General features: G+C 52.5%; 10 protein-coding genes across 10 annotated transcripts; 4 read left to right on the top strand and 6 right to left on the bottom strand.

The window, feature by feature from the left end:
* Positions 1–712: 712 nt before the first annotated feature.
* Positions 713–2,527, bottom strand: MYCFIDRAFT_1310 (uncharacterized protein; the record flags this gene model as incomplete). The annotated part of the gene is made up of 2 exons (XM_007932275.1): positions 713–2,178; positions 2,245–2,527. Coding segments are annotated over 2 exons (1,749 nt in total), but the record flags the coding sequence as incomplete, so codon positions are not given.
* A 914-nt stretch (positions 2,528–3,441) lies between these two features.
* MYCFIDRAFT_143868 (uncharacterized protein) lies at positions 3,442–6,194 on the top strand (the record flags this gene model as incomplete). The annotated part of the gene is made up of 3 exons (XM_007932764.1): positions 3,442–4,882; positions 4,939–5,268; positions 5,323–6,194. The coding sequence occupies 3 exons, from the start codon at positions 3,442–3,444 to the stop codon at positions 6,192–6,194; spliced, it is 2,643 nt and encodes an 880-aa protein (XP_007930955.1).
* MYCFIDRAFT_167959 (uncharacterized protein) lies at positions 5,719–8,792 on the bottom strand (the record flags this gene model as incomplete). The annotated part of the gene is made up of 3 exons (XM_007932763.1): positions 5,719–8,443; positions 8,506–8,645; positions 8,753–8,792. 3 exons carry the CDS (start codon positions 8,790–8,792, stop codon positions 6,245–6,247), a joined length of 2,379 nt encoding a protein of 792 aa, XP_007930954.1. The 3' UTR covers positions 5,719–6,244.
* A 335-nt stretch (positions 8,793–9,127) lies between these two features.
* MYCFIDRAFT_167957 (uncharacterized protein) lies at positions 9,128–11,551 on the bottom strand. Its single transcript, XM_007932761.1, has 3 exons — positions 11,527–11,551; positions 10,451–11,459; positions 9,128–10,274 (listed from the first exon to the last, which is right to left on the bottom strand). Exons 1-2 carry the CDS (start codon positions 11,539–11,541, stop codon positions 10,740–10,742), a joined length of 735 nt encoding a protein of 244 aa, XP_007930952.1. The 5' UTR covers positions 11,542–11,551; the 3' UTR covers positions 9,128–10,274; positions 10,451–10,739.
* MYCFIDRAFT_157368 (uncharacterized protein) lies at positions 9,128–11,551 on the top strand. The gene is made up of 3 exons (XM_007932762.1): positions 9,128–10,274; positions 10,451–11,459; positions 11,527–11,551. Exon 1 carries the CDS (start codon positions 9,259–9,261, stop codon positions 9,961–9,963), a length of 705 nt encoding a protein of 234 aa, XP_007930953.1. The 5' UTR covers positions 9,128–9,258; the 3' UTR covers positions 9,964–10,274; positions 10,451–11,459; positions 11,527–11,551.
* A 767-nt stretch (positions 11,552–12,318) lies between these two features.
* On the bottom strand, positions 12,319–14,834 carry MYCFIDRAFT_95405 (uncharacterized protein; the record flags this gene model as incomplete). Its single annotated transcript, XM_007932760.1, has 3 exons — positions 12,319–13,201; positions 13,253–14,671; positions 14,743–14,834. Coding segments are annotated over 3 exons (2,394 nt in total), but the record flags the coding sequence as incomplete, so codon positions are not given.
* A 4,850-nt stretch (positions 14,835–19,684) lies between these two features.
* On the top strand, positions 19,685–21,131 carry MYCFIDRAFT_31321 (uncharacterized protein; the record flags this gene model as incomplete). The annotated part of the gene is made up of 2 exons (XM_007932294.1): positions 19,685–19,786; positions 19,839–21,131. 2 exons carry the CDS (start codon positions 19,685–19,687, stop codon positions 21,129–21,131), a joined length of 1,395 nt encoding a protein of 464 aa, XP_007930485.1.
* A 386-nt stretch (positions 21,132–21,517) lies between these two features.
* Positions 21,518–22,998, bottom strand: MYCFIDRAFT_78320 (uncharacterized protein; the record flags this gene model as incomplete). Its single annotated transcript, XM_007932527.1, is given in 5 exon segments — positions 21,518–21,912; positions 22,015–22,105; positions 22,226–22,696; positions 22,898–22,984; positions 22,996–22,998. 5 exon segments carry the CDS (start codon positions 22,996–22,998, stop codon positions 21,518–21,520), a joined length of 1,047 nt encoding a protein of 348 aa, XP_007930718.1.
* Positions 22,999–23,978: 980 nt separating this feature from the next.
* On the top strand, positions 23,979–25,088 carry MYCFIDRAFT_89906 (uncharacterized protein; the record flags this gene model as incomplete). The annotated part of the gene is made up of 3 exons (XM_007932759.1): positions 23,979–23,994; positions 24,061–24,294; positions 24,376–25,088. 3 exons carry the CDS (start codon positions 23,979–23,981, stop codon positions 25,086–25,088), a joined length of 963 nt encoding a protein of 320 aa, XP_007930950.1.
* Positions 25,089–25,182: 94 nt separating this feature from the next.
* On the bottom strand, positions 25,183–26,295 carry MYCFIDRAFT_212431 (uncharacterized protein). The gene has a single exon (XM_007932758.1). The coding sequence runs from the start codon at positions 25,822–25,824 to the stop codon at positions 25,252–25,254; it is 573 nt and encodes a 190-aa protein (XP_007930949.1). The 5' UTR covers positions 25,825–26,295; the 3' UTR covers positions 25,183–25,251.
* Between the last annotated feature and the right edge of the window lie 619 nt (positions 26,296–26,914).

Raw genomic sequence — 26,914 nt, 5'->3', positions numbered from 1 at the left:
AAGCCTTGCTGGTCAGGCAGAGGCAGAGGGAGTGGAAGGTACGGTGTTGAGCTCTGAGAGCAATGCCGGCCGTGTCGCTGCCAAAGGATTCGTGGTCTCTCGCCATTGACGCGTTATGGATCATGATGTTGTGTTGCAGAGAAATCGATACGGGACTGACTGGAGGGCGCTAGCGGGTTCCTGGCCGCAAGGAAGGCACAACGTTTGTCAGGTGGCAAGAGGCAGCAACGACGTCACTGTCACTCGATTGATGTACATCCTATCCTGCTATCCTGTGTATCATATGCGGATGCTTCCCCAACTTCCCTCGCGCCGTCGCTAATGCCTCACAATGCCAAGCCAGGATATCTCATTCAAATCCATCGTCTCTTCTATCTTTACGTTCCTGCACTGGACCCAAAGGCGCATCTCGCGCAGTGGGTGCTGTATCGCCTTCGTACACGCTAGGCATTGCGCCGAGAGGATCGAACGATGCTTGTATCTGCGGCGGACCTGTTGTGGAGCTCAAGCTCCGGCGATGCGCGTGGGCATTACCCAACGTGCCGATAGGAGGCGCGGCACCAGTACTCAAGCTCCTTCGATGACCGTGTCCAACTGGCCCAGAAGGCGCTGGCTGCTGGCTCATCTGCTCAGTCTCCTGCTGAATCGGCTCGGTCAGGTCATCGACCAGGTCCTCCTCGTCAAGATGATGGACGCCGCCGCGATTCGCGGCCACGGTCTCCTGCAAGGAGAACAGGAAAGTGGCCATGTGGTCGAAGCCAACAGCACTTTCGTCGTCCTCTAAACCGTACAACCGAAATGCTTCCGCGAGGCACTTCTCAGATTGGGACGCTTTTTCCAGCCGAAGCCAAGCGTCTGCCGCGTGCGAATTCCAGAAAGCTGCCTTGCGATCTCTATTGATGTCAACAAGACCACCGACAGCCGTTCTTTCTGCGAAGCAGGTAGCAATACGTTCCATGAGCAGGGCGTGGCCGACACTCCCGATCAGTCTGTCGTCGAGTATTCTGTTCGCCCATCTGGCAGCATCGTCGAGTGCGTTGCCTCCTCGCATCTTTAAGAGCTCAAAGCCAAGCACGAGAGTACGTAGTGCATTGTAAGGCGCACCGACCCGCGTGACATACGAGTAATATGCCGTCTCGAGATACTGGTCAATGCCTTCAATGCGAATCTTGTTGTTGGGCCCAGTTGCGAGCATCAAACTGACTGCCGCCATTTCGTTGGCACCGGCGTAGTGCTTCCAGGCTTTATCATTCTTGAAGTCTTGGCAGAGAATCTCAAATGTTCCATTTGCCAGCCTAAAGTCACGCAACATCATGGCATAGTCTCCGAGCTTGCGCATGATGGCCTCCGGAGCGTCGGGTCTATAGAAGCCTTGCAAGCTGTCATAATTACTGCCAGCACCTCCAAGAGTCGGCCCTGACGAGTTGCGGCCTCCGAACGTCGTGAATCGTTTGGAAAGGGACATGAACCTGCCGCTCAAGCCTCGCCGCCGCGATGCTACCTGGTCGTTCCAGGTTGCAGAAGCGCGCTCCATAGAAGGTATGATGGACTGCGTGACCATCTCGCGAACGAATGCGCGAATTGCCGTTGCATCGGTCTCGAAAATGTATGGAGAAGAGTCTTCCTCGTCCTCGTTGGTCTCGTGTCGAACAATTTCGGCAAGCTCCTCGGCTGCAGCAGTCCATTCGCACGGAGGGAGTCTCACGCTGTCGTCGTCGGATGAGACACACTGCGTACTACGCAGGCGCAGAAGATGGCAGTGCAAGCCAAAATGTCGCTTCATCTGATCGTACAGGGCCATAGACTTCGTGATATCATCATAATCCTCGTCATGTATCAAAACATAATAGCGTAGGAATTCATTATGCACCCATTGCGGCAGCCGGTGCTCGCCCGAGTTTGACGAGTCGTAAAGACCTCGAAGCTCTTCTATTGGAGAAGCTGATCTGGAGGAAATAGCAATGACAGCTGCAACCGGATGGCTCAGCGTTTCGGACGGGAGGAGAGGAAGGCCGGAAAGTAGTCGGCGTAAATATAAAGAATAGAATGGAGACGTGCGAGCCGGATCATGGATCTGCGCAGTGTCCTTGGCTGTCATGTAGCTGGCCTCTATGGGTCCAGAATTCTCCTCGTAAAAGGTCAAGTGTCGCTCGACCAACTCTTCGATCTGCGGCACATCTCCCCCGGTCCGTAGTCTGGCAGGCTTATATTCGAGCACTGATGTTTTGTTTCCAGATCTCGCACCAGGACCAGCCGAGTCAGTGCTTCTCCTGTCCGTCGTGCGAGGATTCTCCAGGCCATCCTTCACACCAGCGAAACGAATCGCGAAATCGTCCCATATTCTGCTCACTCCAGTGCTGTCACGAATTGTGACTTTGCCTGGAATTTGTTCGCCAAACGGTCGCAATAGCTCTAGTAGGCCACCATTGACTCCCTTGTGCCGTATGAGCTCCTCGGTATCGTAGGAAGCTAGCACGGACACATGCGGCGAGAAAGCGCGCAGTATCAAATCTCTAATATCATTGCTGCTGACTTGACCCGAAGGCGCAGGCGAAGGTGACCGTATAGTCGATCCAGCGGGCGAGAATCTAGAACCATTGCTGGTCGCCACGGTCGGTGTCACCGTCCCTGACTGGCTCGGAGAGGGCGAGCCCGGCCAAGTAGGGAGGGATGTCGTCGACGAGAAGAGGTTCGACAAGGAGGCATTACTTCGGCGGTATGGAAGAGTCGAGATGGATGATAGCGGCGACTTCCCAAGCCTTCTCTTGTGCACAGAGATGGATTCAGAATCAGACTCCTGCGGCGATATTGGATCGGGCATGGGCGACAAAGCCTCGAGCTGGTATTCGGGTGGACGACGAGTGATTTTGGCATTGGCGATGGCGATTCTATGCGTGTGGGCTGTCGCTTGGTGAAGTCTCCCTCATGTCTCTGTTATAGCACAGGACCAAAGCCGAAGCCGACGTGGCAGCAGATGATCTGAGAGGCAGCTGGTGCCGACTACGACGTCGCTTGTCAACAAGGCTCAAAAAGATTGACCAATCAGCGCCTGGCGTGTGGAGACTGCTCATGCCAAACTCTTGCCTCGACATCACGAGCAAACATTTCACATGCACACAACGACACCCACAACAATCTTGCAGGCATCGGCATCGGGACCACCACCCCCTTGGGCTCACGATACATATTGCATGTGAGCAGTCGCCAATTTCATGCTGGTGAATGCTTCAAGTCACACGAAGGCTGACTCACTGGGCTCGACGAAGACACATCTCTGGAAGCTGGATTCGACTTCGCAGCATCACTTCCACCAGTTACGTCCAATGCAAGCCCGTATCTTGCATGCCTGCGGTCCGACAAATCATCCCGTCACATGAGGGCACGAAACGAAGGAGACTGAATCATTCTTCGATATCGCATTGTCGCCGCCTGTCCACCGACATGCCTTTGCTCGTCCAGGAAATTGAGGATGAGTCTGGCGCACCGGCGAAGCTAGAATTGACGCCAGTGGAAGAAACACTTCGCACGCTACTGCTGGACGTTGCAAAGCATATTGATGCCGCACCATCGCCGCCTGATGCTGAAGGCCAAGTTCCCGTACCTGACGACCTCGCAAAACAGCCCATCACACTACGCTTCACGGGAGGATGGGTTCGGGACAAGCTTTTAGGTGTGCAAAGCCACGATATCGATGTGGCTATCAACAAGATGACGGGCTACCAGTTTGGCCTCCGCTTAAAGGAGTATCTGGAAATTCCTGGGAATCTCGAAAAGTATGGCCTGGAATCAATTGCTGCAAACGAGAAGCAGAGCCAGAAAGCCGGAGCAACCAACAAATCCAAGACCCTTGGTGGTCTGCACAAGATCGAAGCTAACCCCGAGAAGTCGAAACATCTCGAGACTACTACCATGCGAATACTGGGACTGGACATTGATCTGGTCAATTTAAGAAAGGAGACCTATTCTGATGATAGCCGAAATCCTCAGATGGAGTTCGGCACCCCAGTAGAAGACGCTTTACGGCGTGATGCGACAGTCAATGCCATGTTCTACAACATTAACACCGAGCAGATTGAGGACTTCACCGGCCGAGGCCACGAGGATATGGCGAAGAAACTGATTCGAACTCCGCTGGAACCATATCAGACTTTCAAGGATGATCCATTGCGCGTGTTGCGACTCATTCGCTTTGCTAGTAGGCTGGAGTATACCATCGACGACGAAACTCTGCAAGCAATGGGCAACGAAGACATCAAGCACGAGCTGCGTCGCAAAATCAGCAGAGAGCGCGTCGGTACTGAGCTCGAGAAAGCATTGCTTGGGCCGCACCCGCACGAAGCAATGAGGCTTGTCTTTTCTCTTGGCCTGTACGATACGATCTTCTCCGAACCTATGGTTGCCAAGGAAGACCACTACACACCAGACATTGAAGGCTGGAGCATAATCATCGACACCCTTGAGGAGATACTCAGTTCCGGCGGCGTGCTGCAGGAAAATTTAGCGAGAGACAGCGAAGAGTCATATCTCGCCTGGATTCTTGCGGCGGTCATTCCTTATCGTGATGCGCCGCACCCAGAGCCTGCGGAGCCTGGAAAGAAGCCGCCGCCTCCCATTCCGGTAACTGTAGCGCGAGAAGGCATCAAGACACCCAACAAGATCAGCGATGTCATCAATGCTTCCGTTCGCAACCAGACTGAGATCTCAGATCTGGTCGACAAAGTCTATGATAGGAAACGGCGGCCCGACAAGAGATTCGAGGGCGAAGATCCTGCCGCTCGCGATGCTCTCGGCATGGCGATACGTAGGTGGGGAACAAGCTGGCGAAGCCAAATAATCTACTCGCTGTTGGTGGAATTCGCGGACAATCAAGGCCAGATAGAGAGTAAGTGAACACTTGTTGATTCCACACTGAACTCTGATCGCGCTGACGATGTTTAGCGATCGAACGAAAGTACATCGCCTTCATCGAACATCTTCGCGCTCTCGATATCACAGATGTCTGCGCTCTGAAGCCACTACTCGATGGCAAAGCCCTCGCCAAAGCTATTGGCACTCCTCCAGGTCCATGGATGAAAGATGCTCTCGATGTTGTCATGGCCTGGCAGTTGCGGCACCCCGGCACGAATGATGCTCAACAAGCAATTGAAGAGGTGAAGAATCACCAAGCCAATGGTGAGCTTACCTTCGATCTTGTCCGTCACTTCCTAAAGCTTACGATTCGTCCTCTGTTCATCAAGGCCACACCCAGAACGGTAACCGAACAGGGCCGTAAAATCACCACAGAACAGCTCCCACAGAAAATCACACTTCAGTCAATGGAAGACACTGCGAACAAGCCTTGGAAATCCTCCAAAGATGCCTTCGTTCTCGACATTCTTGGATGGACAATCAAAAGCCTGAACGAGCATCGAGTTTCCGAAGTCTGGCCCCTCGTCATCCCACCAATCCTCACTCTCCTCGACGACTGGGAAACGAAATACAAACAACTAGGAACAGAACTCCTCACCTTCCTCCTCAAATCCACACCCACCTCCCTTCTCAACCGCACCGGCCTCGGCGAAGTTTTCGAAGAAGCACTACTACCCTGCCTCACATACATCCCCACAATAAGTCCAGAAGAAGAATCAATCCCCCTCCTCAAAGCACTATACCCAGCACTCCTAATCTTATCCAAAAGCCGCTTCCCCAACGACAAACCGCACCGCGTAAAACTTCTCGACACCATCATTCGCAAAGGAATCATTTACGGCTATACCCATTGCCCCTCTCATCCACACATCCTCGAAATCCTCTTCCACCAACTTGGCATCTATCTCGATGAACTCGGTATAGATTCCGTGAAACACATCAAATACATCTTACCCATGCTATCAGAAAGTCTTTCTGATCCCACGGGAATTGCTACGTTGACTTTGCTCGAGACTTCGGCTAGGGCGATGCAGGCTTTGATCAGAAATTCTTGGCCTAGGATGGTGGTGTATAGGGGAGAGGTACTCAAGGGTGTGATGTTTTGTTGGTTAAAAATCCAAGGCGTGGACGGGACGCCCGTGGATGATGTGAGGAAGGAGTTGAGGGAGTGTGTGAGGTTGCTGAAAATATCGGTGGAGAAGCAAGAGGGAGAGGGATGTGATTTGGAGAAGGAGTGCGAAGGGTTTTTGGTTGTGGATGGGAGGTTGAGAGACTTGTTCGCTTGAGATGGGATCGATCATAATGATTCAATGCTCAAGATTCTGTCGCTGCGACATCATTTCACCAACCCAGCCCTCTCATCCTCCTCACTATCCGTCTCATATTCACTTTCTTCCTCGTCCTCTTCCTCTTCCTCTTCCGACTCAGTCTCCTCCTCTTCACTCTCACTCTCACTCTCCTCACTCTCATCCAACCAATCATCCAACGTCTTCTCCTTCCTAACCTTACCCCCACTATACCCGTGATCCCTCTCTGCCTGTTCATCCAACCTCTCCGCCGCTGTCACGACTCTATCAGCCACATACTCCTTTCCGCCTTCATCATCCCTCAATCTCGAATCCGGCTCCTCGCCCTCCGTCACCCACTCCGGCAACCTCTCATAACCTCGAACCTCCGTCCCAAGAACCAGAGCCGTAGAACCAAGAAGGAGATCTCTCCGACTTTCCGAAGGCGAGGGAGCTTGCGGCACAGGTTTGGGCGCTAGGAGTAAGAGAGAAGCGAGTTCTGTCGAGGTTTCGATTGCGAGTAAAGATCGGAAAAGACGGGCACGGTCACGGAGGGAGTAGGAGGGTGTGTACCGCGCTAGAAGCATGGTGTGGGCGTAGAGGAGTTCGATGGGATCTTTGGGTTTGCTTTCGGCTTCTTCTGGTTTCTCGGGTGTTGAAGAGAAAGCGTCTTCACGGAAACCTTCAGTGTCATCTGACAGGATCGTGGATGTTTGCGGCGGCGGCTTTTCTGGATTGAGGGCTTCGATTGCTTTTTGCTTTTCGTTTTTAGCGTTGAGATAGTGGAGGTAGACTTTTGCACCAAGGAGGATGATTTGTGCGCGGACTTCGTCGTTTTCGTCAGGGTAGTTCTTGATTAGGATTCGGAGGACGTCGGCTGCGATGTTGCTTTCTGGGTCGATTCCGGCGAATTCTCCCACTAGCCAGACTATGCTTGCTCGAGCTGTGGGTGAAGATAAGGTGTCTAGATTCTTGGCGAGTCGGATGACGGTTTTGCGGTGTTCGTTTGGAGCGCGTTGTATGAGATGTCGTATCACCTCCATAGCTTCGCCGACCAGTGTGGCATCTGAGCTTCGGATTTGCTTAAGCAGCAATGATAAACATCGTCGCGATGTTGCGTCACTTGAAGCCTGCGCGCAGCGTCCTATCGCTCGAACACTTTCACGGACCAGTTGGGCATTATGGCCTTTTGAGAAATGTTCCAGCTCTGCCAATATCAAATCTTGCGTCTCTTTCGGACTGTGTGGGAATATAAGCGTAAGGATTTCCAGCTTGAGCTGCCAGATATGAGGGGCCTCATTCGATCGTATGAGGAAGTGCCGCAGGTATGGCACGAAATAGGTTGGATCGGTGAGGCACACTTGGACGATATTGTAGAGCGCAACCTGATTGATGTCTTGAGGAGAGCGTAGCAAAGCTATCAGCGGTCCGATAGCTTGAGGTAGGTGTTTGGAAGGCGAGAGGTAAAGGTAAGCTCGAGCCACAGCAACGATTACGGCAGAGTTCCGACTCGATAGAAGGGGCTGAATGGATTTCAAAAAGAGCTCCAGGTCCGCATCGATTTGCTCGACTTCTTCAAAGTCATCCTCGTTTTCTTCCCGCTCATCCAAGTCTTCGTAGAAGTCTTTGGCACGCTGCTCTTGGTTGACGGCTTTCTTGACTCGCTTCGTCCTCCGCGGAAAGCATTTGCGTGAGTAGACCGTGAAGAGCTTAATGAGCGCAAGCTGGCCCCATTCGTCCATGTCGACGATCATTTTGCAGAGCCGACGATAGTTTGGATGGATCATATCAAGGCGATCTGGACATATTTCTAGAAAGGCCTGGACGGCAGCTCCGGCCACATAGTACTGCTTGTCAGCCAGGAGCGTGGCCAGGTACTCTCCCACCTGCGGCCGCGTATTCGGGTCAAGCTTTATGCATTTGACGCAGGCCAAAGCTGCGACCTTGCGGACCACGGGTGACAAGTCGCTAACGCCTTTTTTAATGGCGAGGCTGACAATCTGGGAGATGACAGGAACTCGAATTCCGGACATGGTCTTGAGTGCCATTGCCCGCACTCTCGGATTCGCGTCGGATAATGACTTTTGTATTGTGTTGATCGCCAGCAAAGCAGTGTCTGGGTCAGCCTCAGCATGGTGGATCAAGTAATTGTAGACCAATGGGCGTGTCGATGGATACTGCCATGAGAGGGTCTTCAGAACAGCAGGAAAGAAGGTCAACGTCGGCTGTGGAGGATTGGAGTATTGCATCTACAGCCATTATCAACATGTATCCGTATATACACATATGGACTCGGGGTCGCAGAGCATACCGCAACCACTCTCCGCAGCCCGTCGAGCACGTCTCTTTCATTCCTGCTGTCCAGCATTTTCTTGATCTGCTGCGCCGGCAGCGGCTTCGTGCTTCTTCGTGGCCCGGCATCTCGCGCGGCCTCGAGTGTCAAGTCGCGTGCTGTGTCTGGCATCAGCTTTGGCTGCGGGAGCTCCCAGCGAATGCTCTCCATGTTGCTGGCGGCGGTGGTGGTGGTAGTGGTGGTGGTGGTGGTTCTCGGTGCATACCTGTCTCCAGCATCGAGCTTATGCGCGAAATTGACTCCATCGTGTCACCGCGAGCCTGCCTGGCTGCCCTTCAGGCAAGTGCGACCAGAACTGCAGCTGGCCGGTGTAGTGAGGCGACCTTCTACCTTCCAGCTCATGACCACTGGTCACCGTACACTGGTGGGGCTCCACGTTGTGCGGGCTGAGCACTGACAGGGATGCGCTTCTTGCCAAGACTTCGCATCCAAAGCACGAAATGTTGGTGGACCAACTTCTACTTCTTCTTCAACACATCAACATGTGAACAACCAAACGTCGCGCCGCGCCGCTCGACATTGCTCGCCGACGCTTCCATGAACTGAATCATCTGGAGGCAGCATCAACATGTCATGCGCGGCGCCTTTGCTCCCCACTACTGACTCTCACTTTCCAGCTTCAGCTGCGGCAGCAATTTGATCCATCTGCCTCACTTCTAAAATTGCATGGCGATAGTCACAGTTGCTTGCACATGACAAAATTTGTCAGACATGCCTTCACTCGAGTCGATTGTCCTCGAAGGCGCCGGCATACTGGACTTCCTGCAGCATGTGCTCGATTGTCATGCACCACCATCAACTTTGGTGGTCTGCTCCACCAAGACTGCTTTCATAGAGTCTCTCGAGCATGCAGCTGCTTCTACGGAGGCCGGGCTGGACGAAGCTACTCTCCCTACCGACCGCATGAGACGCCTCTGGCGCACACCTACCCTGCGGCTTCTGTCCACATCGCGCACGTTAAAGCTGGTATTCTGCCCAGACATCACTCATCTTCGAGCATATCTGGCGACCTACAGCCTGGCTCTCGCAAAACGGCCACATGACGCTGACACTGCGCTGCGTTACAAGAGTGCACGGCCTGTGCTGGCAGTTCTTGACCTTATTCAAGTTCACCGACCAACCACAGCTTTCTCGGCTCAAGGCATCAATCGCTCGATATCCGCTGCAGTGGAGGCCGCCCTTGCCACTGAAAGCAAGCTGATACTGGCGGAGTATCCAGCACGGCTTGATCAGCCTGATCCCGATCTTGCCGCGGTCGAAATGGATGTTCGGCAAGCAGAACAGCCGGCGTGGGATGAGGCAGTGCCCATACTGAACGTGACTACAAAGCGTCTCGGTGAGCTCTCGGTTGGCAGGACAGTCGCTATCAGGACTGTGGCGGCAAGGTGGTGCACCTTTGAGCGCCTAGGTAGCTGACGACTGGGTGCCGGTCTTTGACAACGCCCTTTGATCACGCATTCAATCCTGCTGCCCCGAACACCGCAGTTGAGGATGATGGACGCTGGGATGCCTTCGACCCTAGCATGTCGATGGCGCAGAACGAGATACTTTTTGAAAGCGGCCATCGCGCACCTCAGCTTAAGTGTGGATCTCAGCTGTGTGTGGTCCAACGCGCAGGCGGTCAGTGTCCTGGAGCAGTCTGGCGTCGAGTTCCCGTACAACAGCCTCTTCGATCCAGCTATCCTGTCTAGCCAGTTCGACATCAGCTTCAACCCTGCTGTGTCAAGGTACGTGCTAAAATCTCTTCCGACATTTCTCCAATGATGAAATTTTTGAAAATTCACAGACCTGTTCTGAACATTAATGTGGAAAAATTCAAGAGCTAAAAGCCTGATTGGAATCTTCGTCACCGCAAACCACATATCGAGAGCCTCATTCGAGCATATGCTGACTGTCTGAACAGATCTTAGAATGGAGCATCCCCAGACTCAACTGGACCAACTTGCATCTACTTCTCAGGCAAACGGCGTCCTCGACTCGTGGTCAATGAGGCGTATGGGCAACGCATCGATGGCTCAGCTCCGATCATGTTGTCCAGGAGCAATTGCAGATAAAGTAGTGGGGAACGGAACATCCTCGGCGTGTTCAACACTCGTATCAAGCTCGTGATAATTCACACAAATAACATTAATCTTGAAAGAACTCTCTCCAACAAATCCCATCTTTCCCCTCTCCGAAGCGTACCACAATTGTCATTGTCGTCTCGATCCACCCAAATCATCAGAGGAAAACCTATCCATGAGATCAAATGCCCGAGTCGCAGGTATTTCGCAATAATTACCGTCCTGACAACCCATCTCCGATTCCAACTCGTCTCCGACTCCAGGTCGAATGTATCGTATCGCATCTGCAACGTCTCGACACGAGGATGCGTCGTTTAGCTGTGATGGAGGTAAGTCGTATTGGTCATTGTAGGCTGTTGGATCCGAGACTGTGGACCAATTTGCTGGAGATGTGGAGTTTGTGCCAGTGCAAGGTCCTGATGAGGGTGGGTAGGAGGGGGGGAGGAGGAGGGTAGAGCACGTGTTCTCGTTGCTGCTCAGAGGACTTCGCTGTGTCGGCCAAGGCGAAAGAGAAGCAGAAGAAGTCCGTTGTTGTTGCTGCTGCTGTTTCAGTCCGCATGAATCTCCACACCTCCGATTCGCACCAAACAAAGAATCCAAATCCGCAGCAACATCAGATGTAGATCTCGGACCCTCATCGTCCAAAGAAACGCCATTCCTCATAAGCAAAGCCCTCAACCTCAAATTCTCCTCCAAAACTTTTTTCGCAGCGACTTGAATTTCCACCGAAGCCTCGATTCCAAATTTCTCACACCGTCGCCATTTCCTTTCGAGGTCTTGCAGGTATTCTTTTCTTCGGGCTCGTGATCTTCTTTGATTTTCTCGGATTCGTGCCAGGTCGGAGGGTCTCTGGTTGAGGGATTTAATCAATATGCATTCATTGTAGGGTGGGTTAGAGGGAGATTGTTTTACTTACGTCCGTATCACCCATAGTAGATGGAATGCAGGATTGGACGAGAGCGAGTGAACGGGTGGGTGGGTGTGGTTGGATTAAGACGAGATTCGCACGCTATTATTAAAAAGCTTCTTCTTCACCTCCTTCCTCTCATGTAACTAGACTAAAAGGGCAGGTGCAAAGGTACAATTATCAGATCCGCAAAAGATCCCATCGCAAAGATCTTATGTCAGCCAATCGCAAATTCCTCGCTCAACCTCAAGGCCTAGAATTGCTTACTACCTAGGCGAAAAAGCGCCACTCCTCGGTGCCGATCTCCGGTTACGCGGTCGATCACATTAGACCATCGACTGTTGAAACGAATGATAGAAGATGTGTTCGGTATGGCTATGCCCTAGACTATCCAGACTCGTCGTTACTTTCTGTGTAAATTGCTACTATTATTATCGAAATAGAAGTCTACTTTGTTCGGGTATCAACGTTCCAAAGGCATCGAAATGGACGCGTCATCTCCTTCACTGCACAGCCGTGATCTCATGATTTCTACGTGCATTGCAGTCATTGGTACCATTCGTCTTCATTATACGCTCCAGCCATGTTGTTGTAAGCATTCATACTGTTCAACCAATTCGCCATACCTAGGCCGTCCATTGACTGCGGCGACGTATGGTTGAACACAGTTTGGGGCGTCTGTGGTGCGACAGAGACTCCTGGTATCTGTCCGCCCACAGGTCCTCCTATTGATACGCCGCCATTGACAGCAGGAGCAGGTATACCAACTGTCGTGGCTGCAGTTGTATTCCACGTAGAAGGATCCATGTCAATCTGATTCCAGTTGTCGAACCCAGTCGCGAGTTGCGCTTGATCTCTATAAGCCCACTCTTGACTATCACGAATGAGCTGCTCTACACCGCCAAACATGTCGCTCGGACTGGCATCTTGTCGAGTGGTAGCCCCACCGGTCGATGCCCAGCTTTGTCGTGGTTGCGTTGCAGGAGTGTTGGCTGCGGAAGGATACTGCTGAGCCCTGAGGCCGTGGGCATCCCGCGGAGGCGGCTGATAGTTTGCAGTGTTGGTGGTTATCGCGGCGCTCGAGCTGGCAGATATCATCAAGGTCCTGGCCGATGCTTCGGTGAAATAGTTATTCGGCTGAAGACCTTGCGTGTTCGCCTGCCATGGCTGCTGCTGCTGCTGTTGAGGTATAGGTTGTGGTTGCATTATTGCTTCGGACATTCCCCGCGGATGACTTGTCTGGCTTCGAGGCGATTGTATCTCACCTAGCACTGTGCCGAATTTGGCGTCTGTCCTGGTAAGCACTGAAGCTGCTTCATCTGGCAGCTCAACGTTCCACTTTTTCACCAGGAGGCTGATAATTGCCAGTGTCCGTCTTGCACAGAGCCAACCTTCGGCGATCTCCTCCAAATGTTTGACTCCATGAACGATGTCTCTCGTGGCGTTCTTATCAGGTAAATTGAGGAGGTGAATCGTGCAAGCAGAGTGGGCGATATAGACGGCGACGTTGGGTATCTGCCTAAGACCATGCGATCGTTTGTAAAGCCGCATGAGCTTCGAGATCATGGCCGCGGCTTGTGTGCAAAGCTTGCGTGGGCTCACGTTCTGCGGAAGTGGCGATGTTGCTTGGGTGTATTTCAGGAAGGGTCGGAAGAGGTGAATGAAAAGGAGCTGGAAATACATGCTGGCTTTGTGTTAGCGACTAGCTCAGATGGAAGAAGCAAACTAGCCTTACTGCATGATAAGCACACTTGAGAGTCCTCCCTCCTTTGGCTCGAGCTCTTTTGGTAGATCTCGTCGCCATGCTTCAAGTCTTGTATGAATGTCAGATAGCTTCTTGAGCTCTGCTGCTTTGCCTTTCGTCTTGTCCATATCGGTTGGGTTGTAGAAGTGCTTCATAAGGTCGTTGCTAATTTCGCACAACTTCGATATCTGTAGCGCGACTGCTCTCGTTCGCGAGGGTTGCGCGTGCGCTTGCGTGAAACCAGAGTCTGTATAAGGGCTCCATTGCGCGGAGTCCTCATCCGGGAATACCTCATACTTGGACACTGTAACCAGTGACGAAGGCAGCTGAGGCAAGCGACCGAGATAGTTTGACCAGCACTTATCGAAGAGATAGCATCCCCAAAATGTTACTCTTCTGACGTCTTCCTCATTCTCGTCGCCACTGACACAACGATTGGTCGTCAATTGTCCCGAGTCAAGATTCAGACCCATATCGCACGCCATTCGGAAAGACATTCCGCTATACACCCAGCCACGGCCTTCTCGTCCGCACCCAGCTTCCCTTACAGACATCAGTGCCAAAGCCTGCACCGTAGTCAGTCGCGGCTTTTCGTGCTCGTCGTTCTCCATGATCAGCCGTTTTGCTTCTTTAAAGAAATGGTCGCCCGCGGTCGCAGAGTTGTCTGGATTTTCGCGGGCGCCAGCGTGGGATGTGAAATGGCAACCAAGTGACAATATAGCATTGACCAGTAAAGGCGTGCAATAGTGTGTCTTCCGTCTGCTGCTCGCGGGCGGTCGACCGAGTGAGAAATCCCGAAGGAACAGTTGTTTCGATAAACAGGTAAAGAAGGTATAGTGCCAGGTGAAGTACATGTTGACGAGATGAAGGACCAGATCCGGGTCGTTGGTAACACTTGTCCAAGATGTGATCGGATTCTCCTGCTGAAGGTACTCGTCCACGTCTGAAGCTTCATTCTCTTCAGATGCCAGATGGATTAGGTTCGATGTGCCTCCAATGTATCGGACAGATCCCTCATCCAGCCTCAAGTCTCCCATCTTCCCATACAGATGCGATTCAAACGTCGACCTCGTGCCTGTGTTGTCCTCTGCGGCTCCCAGTGCATCTTCTTCCTCTTGTTCTTGTTCGAGCCCAGCTGCCTTTGCTGCTATCTTTTCTGCGACCGCATCCAGGCTTTCGCACGTTCTGATCTCTCGAACCAACGCAGGTACATGGTCGTCTGGATAGTTCAGAATGGCCTGAATCAGTGTTTGTAGAGTTGAGTTCCGAGTCTTTAGATTGTCCATGTCATTCTTGTATACACCCTTCCGGCGGTGATCAGAGTTCGGATCGTAGATGCATTCGGTTGCGTAGACTTGACTGCAAGCAGCACATGCGGGAGTGCTGCCATCGCATTTGCTTTTGCGCTTTCTATCGTTTCCCGAGTGCTGTCAGCAAATCTGCGCCTGAGGATGAGTCTCTTGTATGTCGACACAACCTACCGGCATGCGATACATGCGGTACTCACGCATCGTCGCTTCGAAGAATCCTCTTCCTCCACATCCGCCTTTTTGCGTCTGCTGCGCTGCTTGGGCCTGGGCTTGGTGGGTGCTACCGTTGCAGCTTCGTAAGCAGTCGAGGAGGGCTTCCCATTCGGGGGCGTGTGGTTGGCGGTGGAGTGCTTGACGTGTGCAGATTCCGCGTCTCCGGCGATGGCGATGGCGATGGCACGCTCCATGAGGATGGCACATGGCACATGTGCCTGTTTGGCTCTGTGCGAAACATGCAGCTGAGCCTTCTCCCCGGAGAACTGGACGAGAGCAGCGCCTATTGCCGGTCGTATGCAACTTCAAGCTCGCGGACGAACAAGTAGGAAAGTAGAATAATGCAGTGGGAGAACTCAGAGCTCGCCTCGTCAGTAGTGGAGGTCATTGTGTCAACATAATTTAATACCGCTTTACCAGTAGTCGACCACTGCTGAGAGGCTTCCCAGCGAGCGAACCAATCAAACCTCCGCTGATAAGCATATTTCTTTTCACCCATCGATAAGATACACGCGAGACCATCATAGCCTCATGCTACCCACCACTTGCCATCGGAACATAGCTGTGTCTTGAGACGCTGACAGACATACGAAAAGTGTGGGAGAAGACATCCAATTAAAGATTATAGCTTGCTTATATAAGTATAGATTATGTAAGGCATTAGTTGTTCGAAAGGCATGCACCAATTCGTTGTTCCATTCTTTTGTTGCGGCTGAGAGCTGCACGCATATCAGTATCTATTCAACTCAAGTCAAGGATTCGAGAAACATACAAGCAGCTGTCCACCTTACGCCTCGACGCCTGACTTGGGTATCTCAGCTTAGAAGAAGAACAATGCTGCAACGAGGGGCAGCACGGCAAAGGTGGAGACCTTGGTGCCTGCTGCGCTGCCCTGGTAAGCCGAGACGCTTGGGCTCGAGGCCGGCGAGGTGTTGCTTGGGCCTGATACCGGGTAGGTGTTCGACGACGATGGCTGCGCAGGTGGCTGAGATGGCGGCTATGTCCAAGTTAGGCAGGTGTCTTGACTCTTACCATATATTCAGCTTACCTGAGCAGGGGGCTGCGCTGGAGGCTGCGCTGGAGGCTGCGCTGGAGGCTGCGCTGGAGGCTGCGCTGGAGGTTGGGCAGGTGGCTATTGCGTTGTTAATCACTTGACATCTCGTGAAAGCTGTACGGCAGATATACCTGAGCAGGCGGCTGGGCCGGTGGTTGAGCCGGTGGTTGTGCAGGAGGTTGCGCTGGCGGTTGAGAGGGCGGCTAGTAACGTCAGTAATCATACTGACATATTATCTCGAGTATCGACTCACTTGTGCTGGAGGTTGTGCTGGAGGTTGCGCGGGTGGCTGTGCGGGTGGCTACACAGTCAGTATCTGTATTGCACATAGACATCCGATCTCAGGTATTGACTCACCTGTGCTGGAGGTTGTGCTGGAGGTTGCGCGGGTGGCTGTGCGGGTGGCTACACAGTCAGTATCTGTATTGCACATAGACATCCGATCTCAGGTATTGACTCACCTGTGCTGGAGGTTGTGCTGGAGGCTGCGCGGGAGGCTGAGCAGGCGGCTAATTTTTCATTTCAGTAAAACGTTTAAAATCATCGCCGTGCACTTCCCTTACCTGAGCTGGCGGCTGGGTAGGAGGCTGCGCGGGAGGCTGAGCAGGCGGCTAATTTTTCATTTCAGTAAAACGTTTAAAATCATCGCCGTGCACTTCCCTTACCTGAAACCCTGAGTCACCGTTGTGGAGATCTTGATCTTGGTCGTCTGAGTCGTGATATTGAAGGGAGATTGAGTAGTCGTATTCTGGAACGGTGGCACGTAGGGCTTCGATGTGGAAGTCGGGCAGGGAGTAGAGCTGCTCTGACCGTAGACTGGCTTCGTGGTGTTCTGCTGTGGAACATAGGTCTGGTATCTCCAAGAAGAGGACGACTCGTACGTTTTTGGGTGCGAGGTGTTGCCGTAAGCCTTGGCCGAAGATGTTTTGGAGCCGTAGCCCGACCAAGAACGAGAAGATGAGGAGCTGCCGTAACCCTTGCTCGAATATGACTTCGAGCCGTATCCAGACCACGACTTGGAATAAGATGAGGTTGTGCTCTCATACTTCCACGGCTTTGACGTAGTCGCGTAAGCTTTGCTTGATGTGTGAGAGCCATATCCAGACCAAGACTTCGACGACGAGCTGCTAGGCTTGTACGAAGATGCTCCATAGTGGACACTTGTTGGAGGATGATATGGCTCGGATGACGATGACGACGATCCATAGTAGCTCCAGTAATCCCAGCTGGTTGATGGTGCCGGATATTCTTCCATTCCGCGCTTCTGGAGCTTTTCCTCGCCGCCGTGCTCAGGTTCTGAATTCTCGTAGGAGTCGGGGTAAGGCTCCTCTGGCCGTCCCTGGCCTGGATAGTCGTCGCCGCCATGAGGAGGAGCGTAAGTAGCCTCTGGATCCGAATGGCCGTGCCAGCTTGTAGCTGGATAATAGGTGGTTTTGGCATATGTTGTATGTCCTCCGGGGCATGTCTCGCAAGCTTCTGTGACGGAAATTGTAGCAGTGACAGTCTGGGTTTGGGTGACAGTATTGGTGCTTTTCAGTAATGTCAGCATGCATTCCACAAAGCACGGGGGCCAGTGCAAGATGTAAGGGCAGTAACGCTTCCGAGACCGAGGACACTTACCTAGCAGGAATGGTAGTATTCGCAAAAGGTGGCACGGCCATAGCAGTGCTGTTGGCAAAGGTTGCTTGTGTTGAACTATTCGATGGAGGTGCGACGGCCACCAAAACAGTTGATGATACCGTCGGCCTAGTGATGAATGATGTTAGCATCGATGTCACAGGCCTCGAAAACGGCGAAACGACTGGTGTTGATGATGCCGGGGCTGGAGGGGAATTTGAACAATGTGCCGACAGAGTCTTTGAGGCAGCAATCAACACCGGATGAGGTAGTATAGCCCATGTAAGCTTCGACATTGCCGTCCATCAAGCTCTGGACAATGTAGACTTTGCCAGAAGAATCACTGTAGGAGCCTGTAGAACCAGCGCAAGGATCTGATGCAGAACTTGAGCGAGGCGGCGCAGCCCTGCCCATTGGGGTGCCGTTCTCCGGATTTGTGGCGGTAGATGATATGCTAAAGACATTGGTTACTGACCTCGCTGAGCTTGTGCTCACAATTACTGCCGTTGGAGTAGCTGCAACTCGAATGTTGGTGATCCGGAGGATACTTGTACTAGGGGTATTTGAAGGAAGGCCTGCAATCCGACCGCTAGCTACGGGACCGGCGACGTCCTGTAGGACGGCTACAGGTTGAACAACCGGACCCGGAGCGCCAGCGCCCCCGATGACGGGAACAGAGCCAGTTTGGACAGCGACTCCAGTCTGCACGGCCACCAAACCACCAGTGGCGATGCCATGCGTAACAGACTGGATGGTAGCTGGGGCTGGTTGTGCGCCTGCGACGAAATTTTGAGCACCGGTGAAGGGCTGGCCATTGGCTTCGTAGATCTGCGTTACGAATGCCGTAGATAGATATGGCGACGGGGCAACCACAAATTGGACGACAGTCTTGGTGTGCTTGTTCCTGTGATGCTCTGACGTTTCCACGAAGGTGGAAGGTTGTGCAGTGATGTACTGCGAGTATGCGGGCGTCAAGGTGTCATAGACACGAACGGTTTGACCTTCATGGATATACCTGACAGTGCCTGTCGCAACAGCTGTGCCGCGAGCATCAATTGGCTCTTGGGCTGTAACGACTCGCGTCTCTAGTGCTTCTTTGCGACGTCAGCGTCAGCGTCAGCGTCAGACCGATGAGCAGTGCTGCAGACGTACCATTGTGCTTTTGAGGCGCTGCAAAAGCGAATGTAACTGCTGTCACTGCAGCAACAACGATCGTGTTGAACTTCATGGTCGCAACGAGTGACCGGAGAAATGCAATGGAGAGCGAAAGGCCTTTGTTGGCGATGCGCGCCAGACATTTTGTGTCCACGGCCTGCTCGGATCAGCAGTCAAGCATCGTAGAGAAGTCTGGTTGTGTTAATAGGCCATCGGAGCATAAGGGCTTGACTAGAGTGTCAGTAGAATAGCTCAGTCACCGTGCTGAGAGTAATGACTTTGACGCAGTAGGCTCAATTCACCGAGTAACTCCACTATGATGCGCATACAGGCCGGGAACGGCTCTCTCGAGAGGAGTTGTTGACGCTGCGACATATCACGCCGTTGTTGAAATCTTGCTTGCTCGTCCCAACAAAGAGGGGAAGAGCGATGAATCGAAGATTTCCAGAACTCCTCGATTGTCCAAAGCTTCGCAATGAGGATTCGCAAGTCACCGAAGCATAGCTGCCATTTTGTGGAGCATTCTAAGCCGCTTGCTTTTGGGCTCAGAACACGGCATATCAATCGAGTCCTGAGAACTTCCGCGAGAATCAGATCCATTGCTCGACAAAAGCCCATTGACAATATTGCCGAATTGATTGCCGAGAGACTTGGTCGTGAGAACGAGGAGAACACATCTAGCGTGTCTATCAGTCTGATGAAGAATGGTTCACCTTATGTGTAAACGCAATTCGCCTTGAAGCCATTGGCTCAGCGAGCAGATCGAGTTGGAGATGTACCAAGATTGCGGCAGACGAAATTCATGTGACGAACCTGCGCAACTCCGCGTATCTGCGCTGGCCATGTGTTGATCGTTCATCAGCTGAGGTAATGCGAATGTTGAGGTGGACCGAACAGGTGAAGAGGTGATGTTGTGTTGTTCGGGATGAAGCGCGCCAAGGAATGGGCTGCACGCCTCAACCATGCGTTCATAGCCGAGACTTCTCCGCGTTGTAAACAAACAATTGACTTTCAACCTCCACCCAAGCACTTATTGCAAGATAGAATAGCGCATACACGAACACAATGCCAAGTATGGATTACAACCCGCGCATGAGTATGGCGGGCGGCCGATCGGTATCTAGCCAGCAGAAGAAACAGAAAGAGCACGACGATGGCGATGCGTTCATGACTTTGGTAGGCGCATCGCAGACAACGACAGTATAGTGGGCATACTGACAATGTGTAGCCTGACAAGGAGATCGCCGGATGTATCAGTGACATAGGGATCAATTTCACAGTGGAAGACCTACGCAAACCCAATCCTCAGCAGATCCAGAAAGTGTTCGAATGGTTCGCGGAGCTCTTGACCAACACAACGCGCGAAGTTGTCGCGCCGGCGATGCGCGCGGCAGCAGAAGACATGTGTGGCGACGATGCAGAACGCATATTCACAGCAGACACGCGCGAGTTGATGGGCTTCTTCGTGACTATGCGCAAGCTGCTCTTGGAATGCGGTATCAAGGACTTCACCTTTTCCGACTTGTACAGACCTACGCACCCGCGACTTGTCAAGATTTTCAGCTACATCATCAACTTCATTCGATTCCGCGAAAGTCAGACGGCAGTGATAGATGAGCATTACAATTCCTCTGAGCGAGTAAAGAATCAGATTGAGCAGCTGTACCATGCGAACCAGGAGAAGGAGGACCGGCTGGACGAGATGCAACAGAATCGCAAGAATGTAGAGGCAGAGCTTCAACACAAGGAACAAAAATCTCAAGAGCTCAAGACTAGACTTCTCGAGCTCAAGAAGACCCAGGAGCGAGTCACAGAGAAGCTCGAACGCGTCAAAGGCGAGCAAAGCAGATTGAAATCCCTCCTGGAAGACAAAACAACCCAAGTAATGCAAACTCGAAACGAGGCCTCGAAATTACGACCATACGCCGAGCAATCACCTGCGCACCTCGAACAGTCCCTCCGCGATCTAAGCACATCTCTCGCAGCAGACCGTTCCGAAATCGATCGTCTCGACAAACGTTCGCGTGCCCTTCAAACATCCTGCGACACCTTCACTCTCCTCCAGACCGACATCTCCTCCCTCACCCGGCTACTCTCAGACCTGCAATCCGAACTCCAAAAAGAAGACGAAGAAATGCGCGCCGCCACGAAGAATCGCGAAGCACTCACCGAAAAATCCAATAATGTGCGAGAAGTCGAGCGCCAGGAGAAGATGCTTAGGAAGCAATTGCAACAATGGCAAGACCGGACGGAGAAGTTGAGGAAAGATGCTGAGATGAGAGCGAATAACGCCAAGTCGAAGATGGAAGCTCTCAGAGTTACGCATAGAGAGTTGACGGCGGAGAGGAGGGAGAGAGGGGAGGAGGTGGAGAAGAGGAGGGTAAGGATTGAGCAGACGGAGAAGAAGATGGCGGATTTGAAGGAGCAGATTGAGCATGAGGTGCAGGCTGCGAGGGAGGAGTATATGAAAATGGAGAGTCACATTAGGCTTTACATCACGGAGATGGAGCAGAGTATATGAAATGGAGCCTTCGTGCTCAGTCGTGTTGGAGATTTTGTTTTGTAGCTATGATTATGAGGATACCCAATGTTGCTCGTTGATAACTTCTCTCCGAGAAAGTCTCACTTCGCGTCTTCAACAGCATTCATGTCATCCGCGGTCCTTCTTCGTTCATTACTCAGCTAATGCCCGTAAGTGTGCGCAGTAGCGCATGGTACAGGCGCACAGATGCAAAGATTGGCAGGCGGAATCTGGACATAGCGGCGCGCAATGGTCAAAAGGAGCTCATCTAGCTTAAGCGATCTATATCAAGCACTCGGAGAGCAATAGCTTGCTCAGTCTCAGCCAAAATTTCTCGCAATCATGGGTTGGTGGCGCAGCACATTAGCAGGAAATCTTTGGCCACACTATAGCATCCGCGCATGCTTGCCCTTCTGTCGAGGCGTCTCTTCATCATCAAATTCTTCGTGAGCTCCGGGACCAGTATCGGCATAGCTGCGCTTCCTGTTAGTATCTCCCGCGTACGGTTTCTTGGGTCGTGGCGTGGCCATGTCATCCGGCTCCATGTCTTCGTTGATGACGACCTCCGGAATGAAGTCGAGAGCGTTTCCATTCATTCCGTTGGTCCCATGTACACTAGTCATGGAGTTGCTTCTGCTGTGGGCGCTTTTCTCACTCCCGGCAGCACTGGTTGGGCGCGGGCCGAAGGCTGGACCAGGAGTTTCGTATACCAGCTTCGGCGAGCCAGTAACGCCTAACGCAGCTAAAATGTCTTCTTGTCCTTGATCCCGAATCGGGGGTGCTGTTGTCGTATTGGGAAGTAATGTTGCTGTTGCTTGATGGGTTGCCAGCAGATGAAGGCTGCGCATATTCTTGGTTGATACTGAGCTTGCCCTAGAATGAGGTCGCCTTTGCTCTGGCGGCATGCTTACTCTATTGCTGTTTTGCAGCGCAGCCTCAAGATCGTCGAGAACACCCCCATCATCCTGCCTCATCTGAGATGTGGTACTGCTAGCCCTGGAGCTCGGTCGAGATAGCTCTGGAGTAGGCGGCCGGGATGTCCAACTGGGGTCGTACCGGTTTCGCCAGGTAGAAAGTAATTCGGCCAGACTGACCAGACTTGCACACATTTGAGGAAATTCCCGAAATATAAGGTCGTTCCTCATCTCAGCCCAATGCTCCGTCTGCCGTATGCTCAGTAGTGCTTCGTCTCCATTCAGCTTCGAAAAGTAGTCAGAGACCGAGTCGTCTAGGCTGGGTACGTCTATTCTCGGTGCGAGAGCCTCAAGCTCCGCCTCTTGGAAGGTACCAGGGAGCGCTCTTCTCGCAGGCAGCGGCGCCTTCCATGTGATAGAGCCCAGGCTGAGATCTGGATTGATCTCGTCGGGATACCTTCCAAAATAGCATTCTTCATCAAAAGCAGCCTCAAGCGCGTTGCCAGAATCTGCGTTGGAGTCCTCCGGCGGTAGCGGATCACCATTTCCATCGAGAGGATGTTGCCGAGTAGACGGGAAAGGCGCCGAATTGTGACGTCGCGCATTGCGAGGAAGGTTGCTCGGAGGTGGATGCCATGAAGAAGGCGCGCTCTGTGGCGTCGTTATTGTAGGTTGCCAGCTCGATTGCTGAGTGGGAAGATGTCCATTGATATGCATGCTATTGCGAGCAGAATGCTGTGGTTGTGAATAGCTTGGCTGGTGGTGCTGATAATGAGGCTGCGCATATGCTGTCTGATGATATCCTGCAGGAGCTTGACCATAGGCATGATTTTGCCATGTTGGCGGAGGTACATAGGGTGCGCCGGGTTGATTGGGTCCCTTGTATCCAGGCGGAGGGGGGTAGCGGGTTATGATCGGATTGCCCTTGGCCCTTTTTGCTGGAGGAGGCCCATAACTGACAACGATGCCCAGATTAGTGACTGTCGCCAGGATCAAAGAGAGGAACTTTGGCCTGCACCGACTTTTGGTACGTCTTGCCGGGTGCGCGTGTGCTTTGTGCAGATCTTTCCTCTCTCAGGCCCTGGTGCATTCGTTGTCCTGAGGTGTGAAGGAGAAAGGGGGGAGATGGGCTAGCTTCCACGAATGTGAAATCTGGTATGAAAGGAGAACGTACCCATTTTGGCCATGCTGGGAATACATCTTGCGGTGATGAAATGGAAAAGGCTCTCTTGGTGTTACGAAAATTGAGCTTGCTGAAAAGGCAGAGCGAGATGCCGTTACGAGAGGTGGATCAGGACGGGGAGACAGAAAGAAATATCTGGCGAAATATGGCCCTTGTCCTGAGCGATCATGGGGCGACTGCTGCTCCTGCTCCTGAGAGTGGTTGGGGCGCTGCTTGTGCCTCGTGAGAAACGGTGTTGTTCAATATGGCGTAGAGAAGTGCTGTGCCAGATTCTTGACGCCGCTGCCGCTGCCGCTGCCGCTGCCGCATAAGCTGAGATGATGGGAGGCTGAAAAGGGTGCGGAGTTGTTGCTTCTTCGTGCTCGAAATGCTCACGCCGATGGTGGAAGACGGGTCGGCATCGTCAGCTAGAATAGAGATGGGGCCAGAAAGCAAGACGTTGCCTCAGCCTGCAGCCCAGAAAAGAAAAAGCGGCGGCTGCCTCCCGCCCGCACCCGTGCCTGAGTGGGTCCTTGCACATTACGTCCTCCGTGTCGATATGGCTCGCCGTATTGCTGCAACGCCGTTCCATCGCAGCGCAAGAGTCAGAGGCAGCGGCAAAGCAGATGTTGCTCCCACCACCATCGCCATCCTTAGCCGAGCACACCTGGTATGGTCGATGATGATGACAGCCGGTCTTGATGCGCCTGCCCTCCATAAACACGTTCCTTCCTAGGCCGCCCAAGAAACAGCGCCCAGGGCAGTCGAGCAATGCCTGGCCTCCCTGGTATGTATGCATCATATGCCATGCGCTGATCAGACAGTATGCATTGTATGCTGATATCCCCTCAAGCCAGCGTAGACCTCGACGAATGCATCGCTCGCCTGTACCGCAAGGAGCTCCTCGCTGACTCCGTAATCGAAGCAATATGCGCCAAGGCGAAAGAGTTGTTGATGAAGGAGAGCAATGTCGTGCACATACAGGCGCCGGTCACGGTCGTCGGAGACATTCATGGACAGTTCTTTGACATGATTGAGATCTTCAAGATCGGTGGATACTGCCCGGACACCAACTACCTCTTTCTAGGTAGGTCACGCGACCACCACCGAGCATGCAGCATAGCGTGCGCCACGCAAGGTCCAGACTCAAGCTGACGGCGTGTCGCAGGCGATTATGTCGACAGAGGACTGTTCAGCATAGAGACCATCTCGCTCCTGGTCTGCTTAAAGCTCCGATATCCGCAGCGCGTGCATCTGATCCGCGGCAACCACGAAAGCAGAGGCGTCACGCAGTCGTATGGCTTCTACACCGAGTGCAGCCGAAAGTACGGCAACCCGGCAGTATGGCACTACTTCACAGACATGTTCGATTACCTGAGCTTATCTTGTGTCATCGACGACAAGATATTCTGCGTACATGGCGGTCTCAGTCCCAGCATACACAGCATAGACCAGATCAAAATCATCGACCGCTTCCGTGAAATCCCACATGAAGGACCCATGGCCGATCTCGTTTGGTCAGATCCGGATAGCGAACGAGATGAATTCAGTCTGTCGCCGCGCGGAGCAGGATACACGTTTGGCGCACAGGTGGTCAAGAAATTTTTGGAGGTCAACAGCATGACGCACATTCTCAGAGCACATCAGCTCTGTAACGAAGGATATATGGTCATGTTTGATGATCGATTGTCAACCGTTTGGAGCGCACCCAACTATTGTTATCGATGTGGCAACTTGGCCAGCGTTCTTGAGGTCGGACCCGGCGGCGAACGGAAATGGAATGTCTTCGACGCCGCACCAGAAAACGAGGCGCATAGACTGGAACAGCAGCAGCAGCAACAGCATGCTGGGAATGATCCAGTTCGAGACTACTTCCTCTAGCAAGAAGCTTGGAGAGAAGGTTGGCGTTTTGGCGCCCCCTGTTTGCATTTACGGGATTGTGCTATGCATGGGAAGATACCACGATACAACACTTGCATCAACTAGACGGCGTTCACTGGTATATGCGAATTCGTTTGATGTGGATAAACAATTTTGGGCTCAGCTACACAACCTCCTTGTGCACAGAAGCACGTTTACTCACCACAATTTCCATAGGTTCCGGCAACTTCATCACCTCCTCCCACTCCAATACTACCGACTTCCTCAACCGCTTCCCCTTTTCATCTCCAATCTTAACGAGCGCCGGATACACAACAATCTCATCCGCCATCAACGTACTCCAAGCAAATTCCCACTCCGGCCTCTGCGTAAACAACCTATACCCAAACGCCGCAGCCATCTTAATCACATTCTCCAAATCCCTCACTCTCGCTCCACCATAACCTTTCGCCACATACGGCTGCAGCAAATATACCAAAACCGTCACCAACTCCCCAATATTCTGATCCCGAGAATCCTTCGTCCCGACAACTTTCCCATCCCCATAAATCGGCTCAAGCAATTTCCCAGAAGTTTCCCTCCACTTTGCAAAAGCAACATGATCATCCGAAGAAGAAGAAGCAGCAGCAGCAGTCGTGCGCACAGTCGTAACATCAATCGTAGGAATCGTGCTTCCTGGAACAGGTTTCCTCGGAATACTATACCGTTTCTGGTCCACAATACTTCCCCGGCTCATAGCCTGCGCACACTTAGCCAATTCCGGCGGTAACAAGGTCTTCTCAATTTCTGCATCAGTTTGGATATATTTGAAAACCGACCACGCGATCAAAAGCCTTATAGCATCGATTCGAGTTTCCGGGGTATGGAGGAGGGCATGCAGGGCTGTGGCATCAAGCGGTGCCGAAGCTCCCAGAATTTCCGCGAGAGTTGAAAGATTCGCATCATGAGATGGCGAGAGATCGATGGCGGGGGATGTGGTATAGAAAGTTTCCGCATGTGCTCGAATAGCGACGTTAAGGCGGAGGAGATTTTCTTTGGTTTCTGTGTCGTTTGGGGAACCTAGGGAATGTGTGCTCGATGAAGAGGAGGAAGAGCGAGATACGGCTGTATTGGGACGAGAGACGATTTGTGAGGCGTCGATGATGGGGTTTTGTTGGAGAGGGTTTAATTTTCGGGGTTTCTCGTCGCCGATGGAGATCTCTTCTTCGATTCCACTTTGGCTTGCGAGTTGTCGACGTCTACGACCAACGAGGTAGAAAATTGCTCCGCAGATTAGGATCCCGGCGATTGCGCAGCCGATTCCGATTCCCGCTGCTCCGCCGCTGGATACTGTCATGTTGCTTTCCACCTCGACCTAGATCTTGAAGCCTCCTTCTGGAGTGGTATGGAACGATTGTTCGTCGGAATCGAAACTGCTTCTTCCTCGTCTTTGGTTTGGAGTTCGAGATGGGATTTTAGGCGGTGGGACGTGAGGCTCGTTGTGAGTCCTTCCGCCTGAAGATGGCAAACCAGATGCGTAGGGCGATCTCGGCTGATGGAAGTCGTGCTCGTAGATAGGTCTGGTATGTTTCTTCCGAAGTTTTCGAAAAGGTTTGGTGAAGTTCTTCCACCACGACATTGGATTCTTCACAACCGGCGAGCAGGCAGGTATGATAAGAGGGAAACGCTTGCTGACGTGGTACAATAAGACGAGAGACAATGGATGTTGCAATGAACCGGGCGGGTAGCTTCGCTTAGCTGGATCCAAGTTCGTGTCTGTGTGTTCTCTGAGGCGGGATCTGTTGCAGGACTGTGTTGTCGCAGATCAATTGAAGCAGGATTCAAAT

Source organism: Pseudocercospora fijiensis (genome assembly GCF_000340215.1).
Source record: "Pseudocercospora fijiensis CIRAD86 unplaced genomic scaffold MYCFIscaffold_9, whole genome shotgun sequence".
NCBI lineage: Eukaryota > Fungi > Ascomycota > Dothideomycetes > Mycosphaerellales > Mycosphaerellaceae > Pseudocercospora > Pseudocercospora fijiensis.
This window is presented reverse-complemented; position numbering and strand designations above follow the sequence as displayed.

Bases quoted from the DNA above. Each gene is read 5' to 3' on its own strand.
- MYCFIDRAFT_157368 (XM_007932762.1), top strand. From the start codon at position 9,259: ATGCCTTCACTCGAGTCGATTGTCCTCGAAGGCGCCGGCATACTGGAC.
- MYCFIDRAFT_212431 (XM_007932758.1), bottom strand. From the start codon at position 25,824: ATGAGCCGGGGAAGTATTGTGGACCAGAAACGGTATAGTATTCCGAGG.